At 38.0% G+C, this 21,547-nt stretch overlaps 2 protein-coding genes across 2 annotated transcripts; one reads left to right on the top strand and one right to left on the bottom strand.

Moving 5' to 3' along the window:
* The first annotated feature begins 6 nt into the window (after window positions 1–6).
* On the top strand, window positions 7–7,606 carry LOC113521696 (nucleoporin SEH1). The gene is made up of 8 exons (XM_026907324.3): window positions 7–217; window positions 1,087–1,243; window positions 1,694–1,847; window positions 2,821–2,928; window positions 3,727–3,840; window positions 4,403–4,561; window positions 5,964–6,121; window positions 6,978–7,606. Exons 1-8 carry the CDS (start codon window positions 83–85, stop codon window positions 7,118–7,120), a joined length of 1,128 nt encoding a protein of 375 aa, XP_026763125.1. The 5' UTR covers window positions 7–82; the 3' UTR covers window positions 7,121–7,606.
* Window positions 7,607–10,040: 2,434 nt separating this feature from the next.
* On the bottom strand, window positions 10,041–21,419 carry LOC113521974 (serine/threonine-protein kinase MARK2-like). The gene is made up of 11 exons (XM_026907671.3): window positions 20,833–21,419; window positions 19,389–19,517; window positions 18,161–18,336; window positions 16,967–17,025; window positions 15,963–16,092; window positions 15,085–15,242; window positions 14,450–14,601; window positions 13,178–13,950; window positions 12,533–12,619; window positions 10,995–11,055; window positions 10,041–10,163 (listed from the first exon to the last, which is right to left on the bottom strand). The coding sequence occupies exons 1-11, from the start codon at window positions 20,965–20,967 to the stop codon at window positions 10,086–10,088; spliced, it is 1,938 nt and encodes a 645-aa protein (XP_026763472.2). The 5' UTR covers window positions 20,968–21,419; the 3' UTR covers window positions 10,041–10,085.
* Window positions 21,420–21,547: the final 128 nt, after the last annotated feature.

The following is a 21,547-nucleotide window of genomic DNA, read 5'->3' as shown; positions in this document are numbered from 1 at the left end:
GTTAGTGGTTTTGTAATTTTTCATATTTTGTTTTCGGTGATTTGATCCGGTTTGTGAGTATTTTGAAAAATAATTGAAAAAAATGGGAGAACTCACTGTTACAAACTTATTTGAGTCTCAAACGATTGTCGCTGACCACAAGGATCTTATTCACGATGTTGCATATGATTTTTATGGCGAACGGATGGCTACTTGTTCTAGTGACCAATACGTTAAGGTTTGTAGGTTATCTTCTGTTAATGTATTCTATCTATATTATCTAGTAATCAAGTTAGATTGTAATTATACAATTTCTCAGGCAATTTTTATTGTTGCATCATAATTTTAGATGTTTATGTATAAACAAAGCTAGTAAAGGAAGTACTTTTAAAAAAATATAAACTATACACTTCTGATTTATTATCTTAAGAAGGATCCTTATCGACTAGTTTTAGCTACTTTACGCTCATCTAATGCATTTTTCCTTAAATTTAATGACAGATAATGTAAATTTCCTGCTACCATGTAGCTCTATAGGTTGCTGTTTTTTGAAAAGTGAGAGATGGTAATGAAGTTATTAGTTTGAGCATCCATAAAAAGCATTGGTTACTGTTACTGAGGTTTTTACATCTCAAATTAGAAATTCAGTAATTAACTACAGCTTTTTTCCATGGGACTGTGTGAGGTTGATTTGATAGGGTATATAGCTAGGGCACTGTTAGTTATTATTTAAAAAATTGCCTTCAATTTTGTATCTAACCTTATCTAGCTACCTAAAGTAAACTAAGGATATGGCAGTGAATTTACAGGGTACAGAGGAATAACACCTGAGTCATCAGGAATGGCAATCCATGGAGGGTATCATGGGCTAAACAGTATACTCTATTAGGTCCATGGTACTGCTCATGTCTATAGGCAACGGTTACCACTTTCCATCAGGTGGGCCGTCAGCATGTTTGCCATTTTAAGTTGCATAATAAAAATAATACTTGATATTTCATGTTTTTATTGTATATGAAAGGAATATGAAACATAATTGACATATTATAAATTTGATAAATGCAACATCTTATCAACAATGTTTGTGGTAAATAAATTTAATTTAAGGTTTGGGACTCTGATGGGAAAGGTGGATGGCGGCTTACTGGCAGTTGGAAGGCACACCATGGTTCTGTGTGGAAAGTGACATGGGCACATCCCGAGTTTGGCCAAGTTCTAGCAACATGCTCGTTTGATCGCACAGCAGCTATTTGGGAGGAAGTTGGTTAGAAAATAATTTAATATTTTATATGTACATTTTGCTCTGTAAATAATAATGCAATTATAATACAATACCTACGAACAATAAAATGCTTAGTCAATTTATCTAATGTAAAATAAGAATTAATTTAGATCATAAAAAATTGTGTTAGAATTTGAAAAATTGTTTACAATTATGATTTTGTTCTGATACAAGTAGGTGTTTCATATTGCAAAGAAAATTTTATAATTCATATAAAAAAAAGAGATTTTGATAAGCTTTTGAGCATTTGCTCAACTTGCAAATCATATACAAGTATGACTTGTATATGATTTTTAGGGTTTTAGTTTAAAATCTTTAAAGAGATTCTTATATGCTTTATCGCAAATTTGTAACTCATCACCATCATTTCAGCCATTATCTATTCATTGCTGAACATAGACCCGAAATAAAAGTGATTTTAATTACTTTCAGGGGACACAAATGCAACAGGTTCTGAAAAAGGTTTACGCACATGGGTAAAAAGATCTAATCTCGTAGACTCAAGGACCTCAGTCACAGATGTCAAATTTGGGCCCAAACACTTAGGATTACTTTTAGTCACATGTTCTGCTGATGGTATAATAAGGTAAGAATAAATAAATATATGTATGACAATGTTGTATGGTAACCCTGCTTAATATGTATATGCTAGTTTGGGGTTTAATAGGTTTGGGGATGTAGTTAGGTCAGTTAGCCCTTTTTAGAGAGCCCATCACAAATAATCTCTTCCCCCTAATGGCAAAGGTTGTGAGTTTGAATTTAGTTGAGACCCAAAAACAATGCATGTGTTGTCATCAATATCTACCTATATCTCTTTGCTTTGTCTGCTTGAATTAGTACATAAAATATCCTGTATGCTAAGTTACAACATAACCTACTTGTAAACTAAATTTCATTCAAATCCATTCAGTAGTTGTTGCATGAAAGTGTAACAAATATTTATCAATCCATCCATCTACACAAACTTTCACATATCTTTTGGGAGACACAATAAAGAATCATCATCATCACTTTCCTGTCCTTATCTCAATTATTATAAGGGGTCGGCGTAATATGTTTTGCCTTTTAGTTTTACGACCGGCCGCCTGCCTGACGTCAACCCTCTTTGGGAAGAAACAATAAAGAGTATTTATCTATTTTTTAATATTAATAAAATAAGAGTATTCTCTATCTCGGTGTTGTCTAGAACCATCCTCTCTTCTATAACTTTTTATTTAAAAAGCTATTATTATAATCTGTAATTACATTGTACTACATTTGTAAACTATTTAGTTGACAATAAAAGTCATTATTAATTTGAGCTTTACATCATTTAATGTATAAGCACATCAATTTAAATTTCTGACTTTGTTGATTATAGTAAATATTGATAAAAAAAAATATATCAGAGTTATGGCAGTAGGCTTGCCTCTTACCAAATTGGGTTCTAATATTTTCGACGACAGTATTAGTTGAGACATGGGTACCCATGCAGGTAACCTAAAGCAAAAGCTCTTTGCAAACTGCCATGAGCTAAAGGTTTATAAATATAGTGTAATAACTAGTTTTCCTTGTTTTAGGATATATGAAGCACCTGATGTGATGAACCTGGCGCAGTGGACGCTGCAGCATGAGATACCTATTAAAGTGTCAATCAGTTGTTTATCGTGGAATCCATCATTATCAAAGTGAGTGTTGAATGGAATGTAGTATATTTTTATTTAATTTATAATGGCAAACAAGCTAACGCTAACTACATGATTTAAAGTGACAATCGTCATCGGCGTATCTAGGGAGGTGCGGTGTGGGCCGTACCCACCCTAGAATTGTCACGTGCTTCCCCACTTGAAAGCAAAGCTTCACAATGGGTATATGATGTTAATGATCTCAGCTGTTAATTGTCAATACATGTCATCATGTTAATGGTGATTGTCAAGACATAGGTCTCCCCCTCCAGTAGGAGGGTTTTGACAGAAGTAGCCACGCTTAGCAGGCGGGTTGGCAACCGCAGTTGGGTTTTAGTGAGGTTTTAAGAGAGCTGTTGCCCATCCCTCAACCATCAAGTTTCTTTAGTCGCCTCTTAAGGTACCCACGGAAAAGGAAGGGGTCCATTTTAAGGCGGGATCACATGGAACAAAGGCATACCAGAGGGAGACTTTGTACAAAAATCATCTGCCTAGATACCTCGGTCCCATCTATTAAAGGGGTTACAGAAATGTACTTATTACGATTATTTTCTATTTTGTATTATTAAAAAATACATACATACTAACAAAAACAGGAGATTGTTTATTTTTAACAAAATACTTTGTATGATGTCCACTTAGTGTGACGTGTTTGTTATTTCCCTACGATGTCATTATAAACGGATTCCACTGTATGTCTTACAGTAGTCATTAGCATTAGCTCATACTACTCTACTTAATCTGAGAATAGATGGCGTTGTTTATATAATATTATGTTGAGAAATAATATATTAATTACAGAGTGAACCCCCCAATGCTTGCAGTGGGCAGCGACGAGCCGAACACGACCAACGCGGTCGCCAGCGTGCAAACGGACAAGACCACCTCGTGCAACGGGAAAGTCTTCATTTATGAGTTGGTGATATTATATATACGTACATTTAGGGTTACCATCTATAAATTTATTATACTAGAATCAGATGCAAAACCATGGTATTTTGTCAGGATAGGTAGTCAAAAGAGAACTAACGTAAATATGACTATTCATAGATCAGTGATGGTGTTTATGTATTTTTTTTTTAATAGATGATATTGAAATGGCAACCCCGCCCGTGCTAACGGTATACACTGGCGGGGTACCAGTGAGGCATGACAGATGAGAATGAAAAGCCAGGTCTATTAGTCCATTGTCCATACACCTGGAATTCAGCACAATGGTTTCCAGGGGGACCACGTGGAGATCGACCTGATAGAGTATATTACTAGTAACGGGAGTGGTAGCCCGCATTTCTAACGATCTGACAACTAACGATCTTTTACAAATTACGATCCATAAATACAAAATTACATAATATATAAATTAACATCCTCACGATGGACTAAGTGACCCACTTTCATCCTCACCTATTATTTCGATACATTGATAGTGCGCGCAGTTACTGTTCCAGTTTCATCCATAATAATATCGTTGTTACAGGTACAGCGACGCGTCGCGGCGGTGGACTCGAACCGACTGCCTGTCGTCAGTGCAGGAGCCCGTCAACGATATAGCGTTCGCGCCCAACCTCGGCCGCTCATTCCACCTGCTCGCAGTCGCAACCAAAGATGTCAGAATCATTAAAATTGAACCGCTGCCGTGAGTATCTTTGATATTGGATAACTATATGAAAGCGGGGGGAAAGGGATTGTTAGTAATGGAGACTGAGAATCCTATTGCTAGCAATATACCCAACCAGGTCGACCTCCTCGCGGTTCTCCCTGGAAGCCATCATGGTTAATTCCTGATGAATTCGTCATGATGGGCTAACTGGTCTGTTTTCATTCTCATCTATCACCCTTCACTGGTGCTCCGCCAACGTATCCCGTTAGCGCAGGCGGGGTTACCATACCATTTTCACACAGCAAAAAAAAAACTATATGAAAGCAGGTATGTATGTAGGTACTATTTACCTGCAAAGGTTTTTCATCGCTTCAAGTCCCGATTGTGTATTTAAAATATGTGTAAACAATGCGAAAGTTTAAAATTATCCACTACATGGAAAGTGCCAAAAACCGTGGGCGTTTTTAAGTCCCCTTTTTAAGTGCCCCATTGATGGGCAAAGGTTTTCCCCATTCAAAATTTCATCAAAGTCGAAGTTGTTATATCGTTGTGGTCTCTCACGTGGTTGTTGTCCATTTAGTTCGTAAATATACAGTGGTGGGGGCAAAGGGATTGTTAGTAATGGAGACTGAAAATCCCATTACTAGCAATATACCCAACCAGGTCGACCTCCTCGCGGTTCTCCCTGGAAACTATCATGGTTAATTCCGGATGAATGCTTCATGATGGGCTAACTGGCCTGTTTTCATTCTCATATCCCCCTCTTATATTCTCATATCACCCTTCACTGGTGCTCCGCCAGCGTATCCCGTTAGCGCAGGCGGTGTTACCATACCATTTTCACTCATCAAAAAAAAATACAGTGGTGCCTCGACATTCGTTCCGTAACCTTGATCGTATGTCAAATTGCTCGTATTTCAAAGCAATTTTCTCCATTGAAATTAATTAAAATGCCATTATTTCGTACTCCCATAAAACCATTGTTTTTGTTAAGTGTAAGTCTGAGGTGGGAGAAACCGTTAGATACCAACATCCACCCCGCATGTTGGGCTCGTGTGCAGCGGTGTTGTGTGCGATTCCTCGTATCTCAAATCTTGCTCTCATTTGCAAAGCAAAATATCGCTCGCTCGGCGGCTCGTATCTTAAAATACTTGTGTATACTCCGTTATGTCCATGGTACTGCTCATGTCTATAGGCGACGGTTACCACTTTCTATCAGGTGGGCCGTCAGCTTGTTTGCCATTCTAAGTTGTATAAAAAAAAAAAAATTAAGGGTGTATATCGAGGTATCATTGTAATAATTTACAAATATGAATTATGCATAAAATTTATCGGTCACAAAAAAGAAATCCTGAAAATCGGTACAGAATTGGCGACGTAATCGTCACGAGGATTATAGTTAAAAATTTGTTAATTCATCATCATTCTTGTTCATCAGCGAGTCATCGAACAGCAACGGGTCCAGCGCGCGGTTCAAGACGGAGGTGATGGCGGCGTTCGAGGAGCACTACTCGTGCGTGTGGCGCGTCTCGTGGAACGTCACCGGCTCCCTGCTCGCCTCCTCCGGCGACGACTGCTGCGTCAGGCTGTGGAAGAGTCAGTACAAGCATAGTGTTTGTTTACAGGCCCGTACATAGACTCCCGGGGGGAAAGGAATTGCTAGTAGTGGGATCTAGTAAACCCCATTGCTAGTAATAACCTCCACGCTGATCTCCCAGGAAACCATCGCGGTTGATTCTTAAATTCGTCGTAATAGACCAATTGACCTGCTTTCATTGTCACCTATCATAGCTGGTGCTCCGCCAGCGTATGATGACAGCACAGACATTGCTACCATTCCATTTCCACCTATCTGGCGTTTCTGAGCAAAGTTTTGACGGCGCCCTCCTCCGGATAGTGAGACTAAAGGGAGACTTTGTACAAAAGTCGTTTGATTGGGCACCTCTGTTCCAATCTTGTTTCTACCGGGAAGCAGTTATGTTTGCATAACCGTGTTTCGGTTTGAGCGGTGGGGTATGACAGTGAATTGACAGGGTACAGAAGAATAACACCTCAGGAATGGCAATGCATGGGGGGATCATGACACCTCACCCCTAAAGCTGACACTGTTATTTCTTAATATTGTCCAAGTGCAATTAATAATTTGTTTGGGTTAAAACTTGCAATTTGAATTAGAACCATATAATTTTGTTGAACAAACGATTGGCTGAAATTTTTTGCATACGACTTTAATTCCGGTGATAATACGATACAATATACTCAGCATTGTAATATTTTCAAAATGGTCGCAGCTACAAAATGGCGTATTGTGTATATTTTGTCAACCGCTGTATAGATATCAAATGAATGAAGAATACATAATGATAAAATAAATGAATTTTTTTAAAATGGCTGCAGCTACAAGATGGCGGATTACAATTTTTTTTTAAACTCACCTATTTTTTAATTGCAGTGCAATACCTCAACCAGTGGAAGTGCGTAGCAGTATTCAAGAACGAGACGTTAGCGGGAGACTCGCCCGCGCAACCGCGGCCGCATACCACCTACATGCGGATGGCGACTATGGCCAACCCGTCACATATGCCTTTTCACTGATCACAACAGACCTCTACTGATCACAAAAGATCTTTACTGATCACAAAAGACCTTTACTGATCACAAATGGCCTCTACTGATCACAAAAGACCTTTACTAATCACAAATGGTCTCTAGTGATCACAAAAGACCTTTATTAATCACAAATGGTCTCTAGTGATCAGAAAAGACCAAAATGATCACAAATGGCCCCTACTGATCACAAATGGCCTTTTTTATCACAAATAGTCTTTTTGATCACAAAAGAACTGTACTGATCATAAAAGACCTTTACTCACATCACATTAAACTGACTAACTACTACTGATTAAAAATGGCCTCTTCTGATTTCTTCTGAGCCTAGTCTTATTGATCATCACTGATCACTACTGCTCACCATTGGCCACTACTGATCGCGACTGATCACCGCCACAGCCCGCCTTCCATTGTATAGTAAGTCGCATTTATGTACAATTATGTTTGAATATCAATAAAATGTTTATTTTATATTATTCTTTCTATTCGCTATCTATTGACGATTTCGAATAGCAAACAAGCTGACTGTCTACCAGATGGTAAACGATATCCCTCGTTTATAGACAGATATATGGACTTGGTAGAATATATTGCTTGCATTGGTATTTGGCACTAAGATGTTGTACCAATGTTATTGACTAATATATATACTCCCTCGTGGTCCCAACATGGAATGGATCACCCCTTCTTTTCCGTGGGAGTCGTAAGAGGTTACTATTGAACTAGGGATGGGCAGCAGCGTCCCTCTTAAAACATCACCAAAGCCTAACTGCGGTTATCAATCTGCCTGTCAAGTGTGGAGAGGGAGACTTTGTACAAAAGTCGATTACTTGGCTACCTCTGTCCCATTCGTGTTTCAACCGTAAAGCAGTTGTATATCCGTAATAAATGTAGGAAAGACAACAATGATGAATTTTAATAACTTTAAAAATACTTCAATTAATATACATATAAATGAACAAATTATAAATAATGCAAATTGTGTGACATTTCTAGGATTAACAATAAATTCTAAATTGACATGGAAAGAACAAATAGAAAAGGTATGTGCAAAGATTAAAAGATTCCCTTTTGCACTCTACAAATTAACCAAGATAGCCAATAAAAATACTGCTATTACAGCATATTTTTCATATGTTGAATCCATGATTAGATATGGATTGCTACTTTGGGGTAATGGCGTTGATGTTGAGAAAATTCTAGTCGCGCAAAAAAGTTGCATACGTGCTATATGTAATATTGCACCTGATGTTTCTTGTAGGCCTTATTTTAAGTCTCTAAATATATTACCTGTTCCCAGTCTGTATATACTTGAAGCGGGTATATTTGTTAAATTGAATAAGCACATGTTTACAGAAGCAAAAGAGCAAATACAAAGAAGCGCAAGATACCCTAAAAAACTAGTGACCAATACAATTCCTAAAACTAGCCGTTTATTAAGAAATTCCTATATGATGTGTTTGAAAATCTTTAACAATATATCTACGGATATAAAGGAACTTCCATTAAATAAATTTAAAATTGTGTTACGTAAATGGTTACTTAGCAAAAGTTTTTACTCTGTTGACGAATTTTTCAAGAAAGAATAGATAAATATCTAATATAGTTGTCGATGCATAAATTAAATTAATCAATTCCTGTCAAAATGTGACATTTGCATGCTATTCTGTAATGGCTAAATAGGCACGAAACTTTATGTAATGTAAGACCACCGATACCTACCCTATTTAAAGCAAATAAATTTATTATTATTATTATATTGAATTGCTTATTTCTCAGCTTTTAGCGCTGGTAATTATACTACACTTACGGGTACGTGACCAAGTAAGTGCAGTGTGTATGTTTGAATGGAAGGTTATGTTATTATTATTATTGTGTTTGCATGGCTGTGTTTCGGTTTGAAGGGTGGGATATGGCGTGAATTTACTGGGTACAGAGGAATAACATCCGAGTCCTCTGGAATGGCAACGCATGGGGGGTACCATGGGCGAAACAGTATACTCTGTTATGTCTATGGTACTGCTCATGTCTATAGGCGACGGTTACCATTTTCCATCAGGTGGACCGTCAGCTTGTTTGCCATTCTAAGTTGTATAAAAAAAATACTGGCAAAACCCCCTTACGGGGAGGTCTGTGTTTAGCAGTGGGCAGTTAATAGCTAGTATAAGACATAAGCTGGTAATTTTTTATTTTTTTTTATTTTAAAAGATATTATAAAATCGCACCCATTTAGTACAAGATTGTATATTTTTAAATTGGATGCTCATGTACAAGCTATTACTATGCATGTATACATTCTAACATGTTCATTTGAATGAATGAATGGTTTATTTTCACAAAAGGTAATAAAAAGTAACAAGTTGAGGTACAATTAATCATGTGAGACCAATTTTGTGAGAGACAAGTCACCAGTGAATTAAATCGGTTATAACATTTGAATGAATGACTGAGTATATTTGTAATATGCAATATAGGGAATAAGCAAGACAATAAATGTAACGATACAGTTGTATAAGTACAGTAAAGGTAAGGATATTTAATAAAAAATATCTCCATTAAATCGATTCGATTTAAGAGCAATGGATGTTCTTAAACTATTATGAATATAACATTCAGCAGTTTCGGTGACATAGATTAAAATTGATTATTTCAATAGGTTTCATATGAAAATTGTTAGTAATCGTATTATAAAACCCAGCGTAATCACATTCAAGAAGACTTTCCATTCGTCAATAAAATACTGTCATTTAAAAACAATACAACATTCTATTTTAAGAAGGTCTACAGTACCTAAAATTTAAAAATAAACATATAAATACCAAAATCCGTCCAAACGTCGTTCAGTAGATAATCGTGCATTAACGTAACGTTTTTTATTCGCTTACAATTACAAATTAGGTAACAAAAAAAATATATAATTTAAACAAAAAATAAGTTCCAAAACGTGACGTCATTTCATTGGGGCGGTTCTTCTTAGCCGTTGCATGTGGGGCGTGTCTTTACTGGACTTCGAAGAGTACCAGCCCACCTGTAAAATAGTACAACTATAGGTCACGTTCAGGGTTTGATTTAGCATTTATGTCGTTTCAGGCAAAAATGGACATTTGCCTCTCCGGGCAAAATGGATTATTTGCCTTTGCGGGCAAAATGAATATTAGCCTCCGCGGGTGTAATTGATTATTTGCCTCTAAGGCCAAAATATTTGCCTTTCCGGGCAAAATGAATATTTGCTTTTGGGGCAAAATAAATATTTGCCTCTGGGGGCAAAATGAATATTTGCCGCACTTAATAATGGATGCCCAATGTCCATGTTAACTCGCAGTGAACTTGTTTTGCCGGACATTTACTGCTGGTGCTTCTAGCCATGGCTCATTTTTTATACTGCTGGCACCGAGGCCTACAAACAACTGCATTATGGACATTACAGAATACACTGGAATACCCGAGCTACACCTAATGCGTTGGCCTATCTGACAACTAAGGTAATACGCCTCTGTACCCTGTTATTTCACTGGCATATCCTACTTTTCAAACTGAAACACAGCCATATTTTTTTTTAGGCAACTTAGAATGGCAAACAAGCTGACGGCCCATCTGATGGAAAGTGATAACAGTACCATGAACATAACAGTGTATACTGTTTCACCCATGATACCCCTCATGCGTTGCCATTCTTGAGGACTCAGGTGTACACAGGAATACCTTGTAAATTCACTGTCATTGTTAATTAAATAATTAAATTGCGACAGTAACACGAATGGAACAGATATACATACAGTGTTTACGACTTTTGTACAAAGCCTCTCTGTATATTAAAGTTGTAAAATTATTGAAATCAAATAAAATATTTGTTACATACCGGCATTGCTCGTTCGCTCTTACACTGGCTATTTGTTGACGAATGTGGGCTAACGATGTTCCTGGAATAAATGGTATTGTGTAAATCAGAGCTATCCAAAGAGCACGGCTCGCGGGCCGTATGCGGCCCCCGGCTTATATTTATGCGGCCCTTGGCATGTTCTTGACTTACCAGAAATACGCAAATTTTCCTTTTATGTAATTATTTTGGAAAAACAATTTGTTTTTTTTTTTCTAAAAATCAAAATGTTGGAAATAATCAGTACATCCCTTCTCTAGTTTTTTATTGTACTAGCAACACTTCGCTCCGCTGCTAATTTTCTTTTTAGTACATGTGTTCAAATCAACTCCGGTTTTAAACGACTTATAATTGGGTTTCAGTGTATCTGTATGTATATAAAATTAAACACAGTTTACAATTAAATAGTTTGTTTATTGCGCTCTGCTATAATAAGATCGAACAGGTTATGGGCCCAGGTAACCCCTTGGTGAATATTATGGTCAAAGTTATGTCCTGATTGTTTCTAGCTCATCAAATTTCGTGCACGGCGCTTTTTACCTAAGCATTTGATACCCATGAGGTGTTTAATAAACTCATAAATGACTGGACATTAACAATAGGGTTGATTCTGGAGCCATATTTCTTTAATCATCATCATGATATCAGCCTTTAACTGTCCACTGCTGAACATATGCCTTCCCTTGGGGGAGGGAGGGTTGCCAGTAGTTGCCACGCTTGGCAGACGGATTGGCAATAGCAATTAGACTTTTGAGATGTTTTAAGAGGGACGCAGTTGCTCGTCCCTCGTTCTCCCCTAGTCGCCTTTTACGACACTCATTGGAAAAGGAGGGGGTGGCCTATTTTATGCCGGGAAAACATGGCCATTTCTCTAAATCAATGTTTAAAATTCAAATTTCAATTTGATATCACCACACATATACCATTTTTGTTCTAACCAATATTGAACTAAATTTCTATTAGATTAAAGTTTAGTTTATGATGACCCATAAAAAGTAATTTTATGGAACTATCAAATAATTGTATAATTCGATTCCAATTCCGGTACATTTCAATAAAGTCTTTCCAATGACCTAGGTCTACTGAGCTTCCTTCATAAGAGTGGATCTTTGCCTACAGTTGCCACGCTTGGAAAGCGGATTGACAACCGCAGTTAGGCTTTGGCGATATTTTAAGAGAAGAGGTACGTAGCTACCCATCTCTCGACCATTAAGTTACCTTAGTTACCTCATACGACTTCCACGGGAAAGGAAGGGGTGGCCCATTCTATGCCGTAACCACACGGCATAAACATTACACAAATGTTTTTTCTTTAATGGATGAAGAAGGAACGGTGCACGTTTTGCTAACGGTTTACAATAGCGGAAGATCAGTAGCAACAAACGTTTCTATTTCGTAAGTCGAGCAAGTGAACCCATTATTTGGTATAATACCAAAAAGAAATAAGACACAATGAGGATTCCTTGGGCCTAAATTCACTTTGATATGACAGAGAATAAACCGTATAGGAAGTTGATTACCCTAAAGATGCTCTCTTGATAGTCGTAGCGTTATTTTGAAGTAGTATCCGCGCCGAGGAAGTGTTGACCACGCCGGTTGCACTCCAGCTAAATGGAATACAATAATTATCAGTATTAAGAACTAGCCGTTGTATGAATTTTTTAATTTTAATTTTTCGGGGCAAAAACTATCTTCAAGTTGACCCGTGATACCAACAGTTTCGTTTTATCTGAATTCATCCATCTTACAAACATATCTTCGTTTTCTTAATTAATACAGTTTGAAGAGAATTGTAAGGTCAAGTAGTTTGGAATAGTTGGTTCGAAGGTAATAGATCGATCCAATAGATTATATATATATTCAATGGAAGTAAAGCCTCTTTAATAAAACTGTCGATAAATACATTTCTGCTAATACTAGTAAAAAGAACAAGACACGAACGTTGCTCATGCATGTGTAAGCGACAATATATCTACCGACAAATTCGTATGCTACTCGTCTAGGGGGCTGGCTACGCATTATGTTAGTAATCGACTAACTAAAGTTAGGATTTTTAGCTTCAGTTTTTTCTAGACTTCAGAGTGGTTTGAAGTCGTTGTTCAAATATGCATACCCTGATACTGGTTTAGTTAAATGTTTTAATCTTTAAACTTAGGTGGTCTTACCTTGGTAAGCCATCGCCGGCTCTCCTATAGAATTCTGTTCGCTTCACATCACTCGTCCGGCTTTGGCAACTGTTCAGTCTCACAAGTCGCTCTTGCTCCAAATTGACCTTCCTCACGCACGACGATTTAGTGTATCTACTTCCATTTTTAGCGTCATTCAAGTCTATATTGGAATGTTCGGTTATACTTGGGAGTCTAGGGTCAAAACCACAATCTCCGCTGTCGTACACCCTATAAATAGGTTTTTTCATTCCGTAAGAACTGCTTAATGGTCTACTGTTGGAGACTCTAGGACTAGTCGGCTCGTTTCTCTTTGTTAACTTGATCTGATCCTGTTTTACAAACTTCGAAATTGGAACTTGCGATAAGGTTGTGACGGTTGAGATTCGGTTGATTGCAGTATTAGATTTTTGGACCAACTGATTGGATATATCTGTTTGTTTTGCTTGAGGCTTGAATTTTGGTAGTCCATTATAGATTATGTTTTTAGAAGGCGATGTGCTGATAAGAGGAGAAAGTTTGCTACTAGAAGACGCTGTTGTCTCTGCGAGATGCTGAACTAATTCTTTAGCTTGGTACGCTGGTGGGGTGATGGGCCTGGGCTCTAGGGTATTGGTAGACCATAGCAGATCTGTGCCCGGTGTAGTCTGTGCTTGGTGTAGATGCATTTTGATGTTGTAAATACCGGCGATGGGACCGAAAGGGTCTGCTTTGATCTCTGCAACCACATCTATGATGCTTTGTCCACAGAGCTCTGATATTTGTTTGTATATCTGTGATTATAAAATGGAAGAAGTAAAAGTTATTAAACTAGGATAAATCTCATCAAGTGGCACCCGATTCTCTCTGCTTCCCCGGTAAGAGGGGCTGGACGATAAAATTTTACTGAATTATTGTATCTAATAATATGGAGCCAGTAATAGTTTTGATGATAGTGGCAGAATGCAAATAAAGATACTTGATTTATGAAGTACTCGTAAATTAATTCCTATTAAAATTTACATAAAGTTTTTATAAGTATTTTTAAACGAGAAGAATATATAATAATAGTCTACTAGGGCGGTCTTAGGCCATACAGGAATCTTATACAGATAGGGTCTTCACCAAGTCAAGAATACAAGTTTGAATATACTTAAAAACTATGACGTTGGTATTTCGAGACTCAAGTCTGTTAAGCCCGGAACCTGGTTTTGTGCCTTATTTGCCTTAAAAACAATTTTGTCTATGAGCGTTGGCTCTTAAAGAAACTTAAATGAAGAAAGGCCGACTTACTTCTCTATTGACTTTGGGATCTATAGAGCCGAAGGGATGGATCTTCATCCTCATACCGGGTCGTTTGATCCAACGGTGTCTCGATGCTTCCTCGATTTTCATACGTTGCTCCACTTTTGGCTCCAACAATTGTTGAATAAACGTTTTGCATTCTGTAACAAATAAGTAACATCTAAATAAATTGGTAGATTTTGCTCTGCAAAAAAACTTGCGGTTTCAGTCGTGGCAAAATTAATAATGACTGATAATCTCAATATTGTTATTTTAAAACAACCTTTAGGTTTTAACCTGCAGGATACCAAGCTCCTCGTCAAGTTACAATAGATGCAGTTACAATAACTGCATCTGTTGTAGTAATGGGTCAGAATATAGTCACAATGAATAAGATATATGAATGAATGTAGATACATATTGATCAGATTCAGACGATATAGCAAGAAGATGAATATGAATTGTTAACGAATTCTATTTTGACTTGTCCCAGAAATTATTAATAAAAACCTCTTCATAGTGTCGTGGGTTTCTTAAATTTTCAATTTAATCAAATTCCTTCTGGATTACAATTAAGTTACAATAATATAATACGCGTTGGTGGTAGACAGAGAATCTCCGTAAGTTATAAAGTTTGCAAGTACCTGTAGAGGCGCAGGCAAGTGCAACGCGTTGTTTCCTGCAGAACCCTCGCGAGATGGCGGCGCGCAGTAGCGGCCGTGACTTGTCCTCCGCGCCTGCCGGCCCATCCGCCCCCGTGAACGGCAGCCCGCCCGTCACCATTCCGTACACTATCACCCCTCTGAAAAGAATGCACTCTTTGCTTGTGCCGATGGGGAAGTTTAATTGTATATTCGCACCAGCTTTTAAGCTGCTATTTCTTACGCGCAGATTTCAGAAATAGTATAATCAATGAGATAAACCATTTTTAGATGGAATATTGAGATAAAAGATTTATCATATTTTAAGTTAGACCTTCAGGAACACCACTGTTAAAACCACATCCAAATTGGTGCAGTAGTTTTTGCGACATCTCGGAATGGTAATCCAGAATTCCAGAAGGAACCATTTTGGATTTTTTTTTAATCATCCTCACTGATTTCTGTTGCTTAAGGCGGCAGATTTGCATACATTTATGTTTGTTATGCAATGCATATTATGCAGGTTTTGGACGAAAACTTATTGCGTCCTTATAAGCGTAGTTCTTGCATGGATCTAATTTGAAGGTGATAAATGCGACAGGTTATTGGCGCTATTTTGAGTAAAATGGGTCTGTTTTACGATGCAACATGTTCTAACGGAGAAAGGCAAAAGAAATACGTGTATACAGATATGTATCTATATATCTATACACGCTTACTTAGCGATTTTCGCAGCCCATAAAGGCTTGCATTCTCAAATGTGAAGATGTCATGATTATGTTTCCACAGAGTATGTATACATAGTACCTTTTTAATTACTACATTTCACATGTAGCTAAAGATCTACTTATGTTTTTGTAATATCAGTTTAAAGAACGCACATGCTCCAAAGATCAACTTCTGGCCCGTACCGGCGTCCGTCCAAGAACAACTCCGGCGCCGCGTACTCCAGCGAGCCGCAGGGCGTCCGTAGAGCTCCGCCGGCACTCCACACGTTTGACAGGCCAAAATCTAAATATGCAGTAGAGATATTTGAGTGACAAAGATATTATATTAAAAAAAAATGGTGTTAACAGGTAACTCCTTCTAAAGAAAGAAGGAAAGAGATTGTTAATAGTAAGGTCAAATAGTCCGATCACTAGCAATATACCCTGTCAGGTCGACATCCACGTGGTTCCCCCTAGAAACCATCGTGGTTAATTCTAGTTGAATTCGTTGGGATGGGGTAACTGACCTGCTTCATCTTCACTTATCATCTCCCACTGGTGTCCCACCAGTGCATACCGATAGCGCAAGCGAGGTTGCCATTTCATTATCAGCCATAAAAAAAACCGTGTAATATGCATTTTTTATAATTTATTTATCGATTCGTTGTTTAAATGTACACGTAAGGTAGCGTTTTGTTTTGTGGTCGACTTAAACAGAAGATTATTAAGGAATTGTTTTAGGAACTGTTGAGGGTATTTTTGAGGATATCATGCACTTGAATGAATGAATTTTTTTTTATACAACTTAGAATGGCAAACAAGCTGACGGCCCACCTGATGGAAAGTGGTAACCGTCGCCTATAGACATGAGCAGTACTATGGACATAACAGAGTATACTGTTTCGCCTATGATACCCCCCATGCGTTGCCATTCCTGAGGACTCAGGTGTTATTCCTCTGTACCCTGTAAATTCATATTTCACCCTTCAAACCGAAACACAGTTGGGCAAACACAACTGCTTCACGGTTGAAACACAAATGGGAATGAGGTACCCAAGCAAACGGCTTTTGTACAAAGTCTCCCTCTGGTAAATAATCTGCAACCAGTAGGTATGTACATACATACTCGAATGTTATATTAATGAATTTGTATTACGCTCGAGGTGTTTTATACTCACCGACAATTTTGATGTATTGTTTAGAACTGTCCAGCATTATATTCTCCATTTTGAGGTCACTGAAAATTGATAATTTTTAGGTATTTCATTTCACTTCAATAGGGAAACATACAATACCTCAAACGTATAAATAGTAAACACAGCCATGACATAAATCAGTGAAGTTTTCGCAATAAACCAATCAAATAAACGAGAGCTGATGATTAACATAAAAAAATATACATCGCAATACAAAAAAAAAAAAAAGAAAAGTAATATAAAAATAACAATTAATAATTTAAAAAATATTTTTTCCTCTCTAATCGAACGGAGTTTGCCCGAAGTTCCTCTCTAACGTGTTTTTTTTATATAGGTTTAGAACTTCTCTGAATACGTCTAAAGAGAGGAACTGCTGATTATATATATATATATATATATATATATATATATATATATATATATATAAAGTATTACTCATGTAATTCATGTGTGAAAAAAGTATACAAAATAACGTATTGTTTCTACAATTTACCAGGGGACACCTTATACTAACATCACTCAACAGAAAAGGTGATTCAATAAGATTATTTATAATTTTGTATACAAATATTTTATCGCTCTCAGATATCAGATAATTTATTTATTTACTAGCTTTTATCCACGACAGCTCCATTACTAATAACATTGTAACGCGGGCCTCTAAAACTGCCACCGCGCAACGGCCGCGAGTAATTCCCCTTTCCGATCGTCCTTCCCGCACGCGTCGACCTCCCGTGCGCTACCGTTAGCTTAGCGGCGCCACCTCTAGCGCAGTTACGAACCGGCTCTTAGGGTTTCTTTACACGACGTACTGACTCGCGCGCTTATGCCAGTAATTTAAATATAACTCCGTTTCGATAGTAAACGTATGTTGTGAAACTTATGGTGTTTCCATTCGATGCCTACACACTATAATATATCCTATCAGGTCGATCTCCACGCAGTTCCCACTGGAAACTATCTTATTAAATTCTCGTCGATTTCATCACGATATCCTAACAATTTTATTTTTATTCTCACATATTATTACTCACTGGTGGCCCGCCAGGGTATACCGATAGCGCAGGCGGGGTTACTATTCCATTTTCACCTATCAAAACCATTCCGTCTTCAATAATAAAAATAAATATCTTCTCATGTCGTATCCGGTAGATGAGGTATAGGATGCGTGGTTACCGGTGCACGACGCCGCGCGCGTGCATGTGCCGCACGGCGGACACGAGCTGCGCCGCCAGGGGGCGCGCGCGGCCCTCGGGCAGCCCGCCGGGCCCGCGGCCGCGCGCGCCCAGCACCAGCGCGCACAGGTCGCCGCCGCCCGCCGCCTCCATCGCCACGTACAGCCGCGGACCGTGCTATACCGTACCGGAGAGGGGAAAGGGATTGTTATGTAATGAGGTTTAATAACCACATTGCGGGAGGAAAGGGATTGTTAGTGATGGAGACTGAGAATCCCATTGCTAGCAATATACCCAACCAGGTCGACTTCCTCGCGATTCTCTCTGGAAACTATCATGGTTAATTTCTGATGAATTCATCATGGTGGGCTAACTGAACTGTTTTCATTCTCATCTATCACACTTCACTGGTGCTCCGCCAGCGTATCCCGTTAGCGCAGGCGGGGTTACCATACCATTTTCACCCATCAAAAAAAAATAACCACATTGCTATCTATATACCCTCTTAGGTCGACCTTCACGCGGTTCCCCTTGAACACCATCACAGTTAATTCTTGACGAATTCATCATGGTGAGCTAACTGAACTGCATTTATTCTTATCTGTCATCCCTCACTGTTGCTTCGTCAGTGTATACCGATAGCGCGGGCAGAGTTACCATTCCATTTTCATCCATTAAAAAGAAACATGCCAGAGATTTTTTTTATGCATTTTAAAGCAATGATAAAGATGCTGACGGCCCACCTGATGGAAAGTGGTAACACACTTCAAAAAAGGAAGTTCTCAGGATGTATTTTTGTACCTCATAACTTCGTTATTTATAAACCGATTTGGATAATTCTTTTTTATTTAAAAGGATATACTTTCAGATTCCTCATCATCTCAGCCATTATTCGTCCACTGTTACACATAGACCTCTCCTATAGTTGGAGGGCTTTGCCAGTAGTTGCCACGCTTGGCAGGCGGGTTAGCAACCGTAGTAGATATGTTTTAAGAGGAATGCCCGTGAGTGTCATAAGAGCAGAGTAAGGGAGGGCGAGGGATGGGCAGCAGCGTCCCTCTTAAAACATCTCTAAAGCCTGACTGTGGTTGCCAATCCTCCTGCCAAGCGTGGCGACTACTGGCAAAACCCCCCAAAGGGGAGGCTTATGTTTAGCAATGGATGTGAAAATAATGGTGATAGTTTTAAATTATTGTATTGATATTTTAATGCTGACGAAATATAGTTACCATCATTGTTTCGTATAAGGCTGCGATACAGGGATGCCTCAGTTTCGCCATCACCCTCGGCTCCCGGTGAAGGTTGCGGCGTGCGTACTCCTCTTTTATGCATGTCAAGTCTATAATTTTTATCGCCACCTACAAATATATCAGTCTACTAAATACTCTACTATATGAGGGTGGCGTCCTCTAGTGCCGGTCCTCTAGTTTCTAGGTCTTCCTTCCATACGGAGGACTCTGATGTGGTACATTGTACAAAAGCTTTTCTTGTACTCCGAAGCGTGAAGAGAGCGGCAGTTACTTTTAAATGACCCAAATGTAAATTTGAAAATTTAATGGATTAGTTATCAATTGCGGAAAAGTATTAGTATAATCGGCGTATAATTATGGCAGCATAATCGTTTAATACGGCCACAAAAATATAGACGAAATGTGAACCTCCTTTCTTGTTAAGGCTTTTTTTGCGGAGTAAAATAGAAGGCAAAATCGAAATCCTTTCAAGGGACAGTTCCACTAGCGAATTTGAATAACATATTTCCACTAAAGGAACGTGGGCTGAGATAGGGCAAAAAAACTTTAATCACCCATACTCGTATTGTGTACACAATATTATAAACTTCAACATGTTTAAATCCAATTTTTATATATTTAGTTCAATTAATCATAATTTATTATTGTCCATAAGAGACAGGATCTCAGTTTCTTAGTTTCAGATCTAGTGAAAAAGTAGGATTGACTATGCTTTTTCTTGCTTCCGTTCAAATATGTTTTTTTTTTCAATTTTTGATTCACGATATTTTTGTCATTAATATGTTTTATAACATGGGTACATTCTTGGTTTTACGTTTTGTTTCTGATACTTAGAATGGCAAACAAACTGACGGCGAAGTGCTAACCGTCGCCTATAGACATGAGCAGCACCTTGAACATTACAGAATATGCTATGATACACATGCACTGCCATTCCTGAAGACATTATACACACATATATATATAAATGAGTACATATTGCACAATAAAACTTTGTACAAGTGGCGAGTTTAAAAATGGAAAGCGAGTTTAAAAATGAAATAAGGGCAGAGGTGGTGAAAATATGTATATATATATACACACATCATAAATCCGGAATGGTGTGATGGAGCTACGAGGAAGAGATTGCGAGATGATGATTACGGGAATGGGAGTCAACTGAAATCTGTCTTTCAATGAAGTGGGAGAGGAAGGATCATTGATGATAGAAAACAATGTGCAAAGTATGATTAATTTTACTGCCACCGTTTACAGTGAAACTGTCATGTGGGCACAGCTGTTTCACGCCAGTAACACGGTTGAGACAGATATAGTCATGCAAACTTTAGTATAAAGTCTCCCTCGCTGGTAAAATATACGTCTATTCCGATTTCACCTTTTGTTAAAAAGGCCAGAGTTATAGTCAATATAACATTAAGGTTACCTTCTTCCCTATAATCCTGTGTGTAGCCTCTTCGACCCTCGCAAAATGCCCTTTACCGAGCACTTTGCCTGTCATAAGGTAATTACCAACACTGTACACTTGATTTCTGCTCCGCGTCATATTCGAAGTCTTCATCTTAGCTCAGCACTGATTAATTTCGACACATTTTCCTCTAATAAACATGATATAGCCCTATATGTTTATCACAAGCACTCAATTTGATAAATTGACTGTTTACAAACTCCATAGCAATACTTCTCGATCAGTGTTTGGGACTATCTTTTGTTTGCCCCTCAAAATTGGAACGTCGTTAAATGAATTTGACATTTAGGAACACTATTTCGGTCGCCAGTTCGCCGGCAGCGGTGTAAAATACTTTTTAGTGGCTTCTGAAGTGTAGTCTTTTAAATTGGGTGTCAGGTGTGCCGTTCGCCATGGTTAGATAATTATATTCACGCCAAGTTTTTAAGAGGTAGTCAGAGAATTGAGCGACAAAATTTTGAATTTTGTTTTAGATGCTATTAAAGTACAACCAAATAATTCTACAAATTTATAGAAGTCTAATTGAGTTTGTTCCCATTTTTCATCTTTCAACTTATTATCGCAAAACCAGAGGGAGACTTTGTACAAAAATCGTTTACTTTGGCACCTCTGTCCCATTCGTGTTCTTACCGCCAAGCAGTTGCGTTTGCATGGCTGTGTTTCGGTTTAAAGT

Source organism: Galleria mellonella, unplaced genomic scaffold (assembly GCF_026898425.1).
Source record: "Galleria mellonella isolate WM207_F2 unplaced genomic scaffold, CSIRO_AGI_GalMel_v1 utg63, whole genome shotgun sequence".
NCBI classification, from domain to species: domain Eukaryota; kingdom Metazoa; phylum Arthropoda; class Insecta; order Lepidoptera; family Pyralidae; genus Galleria; species Galleria mellonella.
The sequence above is the reverse complement of the archived record's forward strand: the minus strand, read 5'-3'. Positions and strand labels throughout refer to the sequence as shown.

What these genes read in the sequence shown, in the direction of transcription:
- LOC113521696 (XM_026907324.3), top strand. Translation starts at nt 83, where the DNA reads ATGGGAGAACTCACTGTTACAAACTTATTTGAGTCTCAAACGATTGTC. An exon ending in CTAGTGACCAATACGTTAAG is followed by an intron (nt 218 to 1,086) that starts GTTTGTAGGTTA and finishes ATTTAATTTAAG; the next exon opens with GTTTGGGACTCTGATGGGAA. An exon ending in CTGCGTCAGGCTGTGGAAGA is followed by an intron (nt 6,122 to 6,977) that starts GTCAGTACAAGC and finishes TTTTAATTGCAG; the next exon opens with TGCAATACCTCAACCAGTGG.
- LOC113521974 (XM_026907671.3), bottom strand. Translation starts at nt 20,967, where the DNA reads ATGAAGACTTCGAATATGACGCGGAGCAGAAATCAAGTGTACAGTGTT. An exon ending in ACAGGATTATAGGGAAGAAG is followed by an intron (nt 19,518 to 20,832) that starts GTAACCTTAATG and finishes ATATATTTGTAG; the next exon opens with GTGGCGATAAAAATTATAGA. An exon ending in AGAGCGAACGAGCAATGCCG is followed by an intron (nt 10,164 to 10,994) that starts GTATGTAACAAA and finishes ACTATTTTACAG; the next exon opens with GTGGGCTGGTACTCTTCGAA.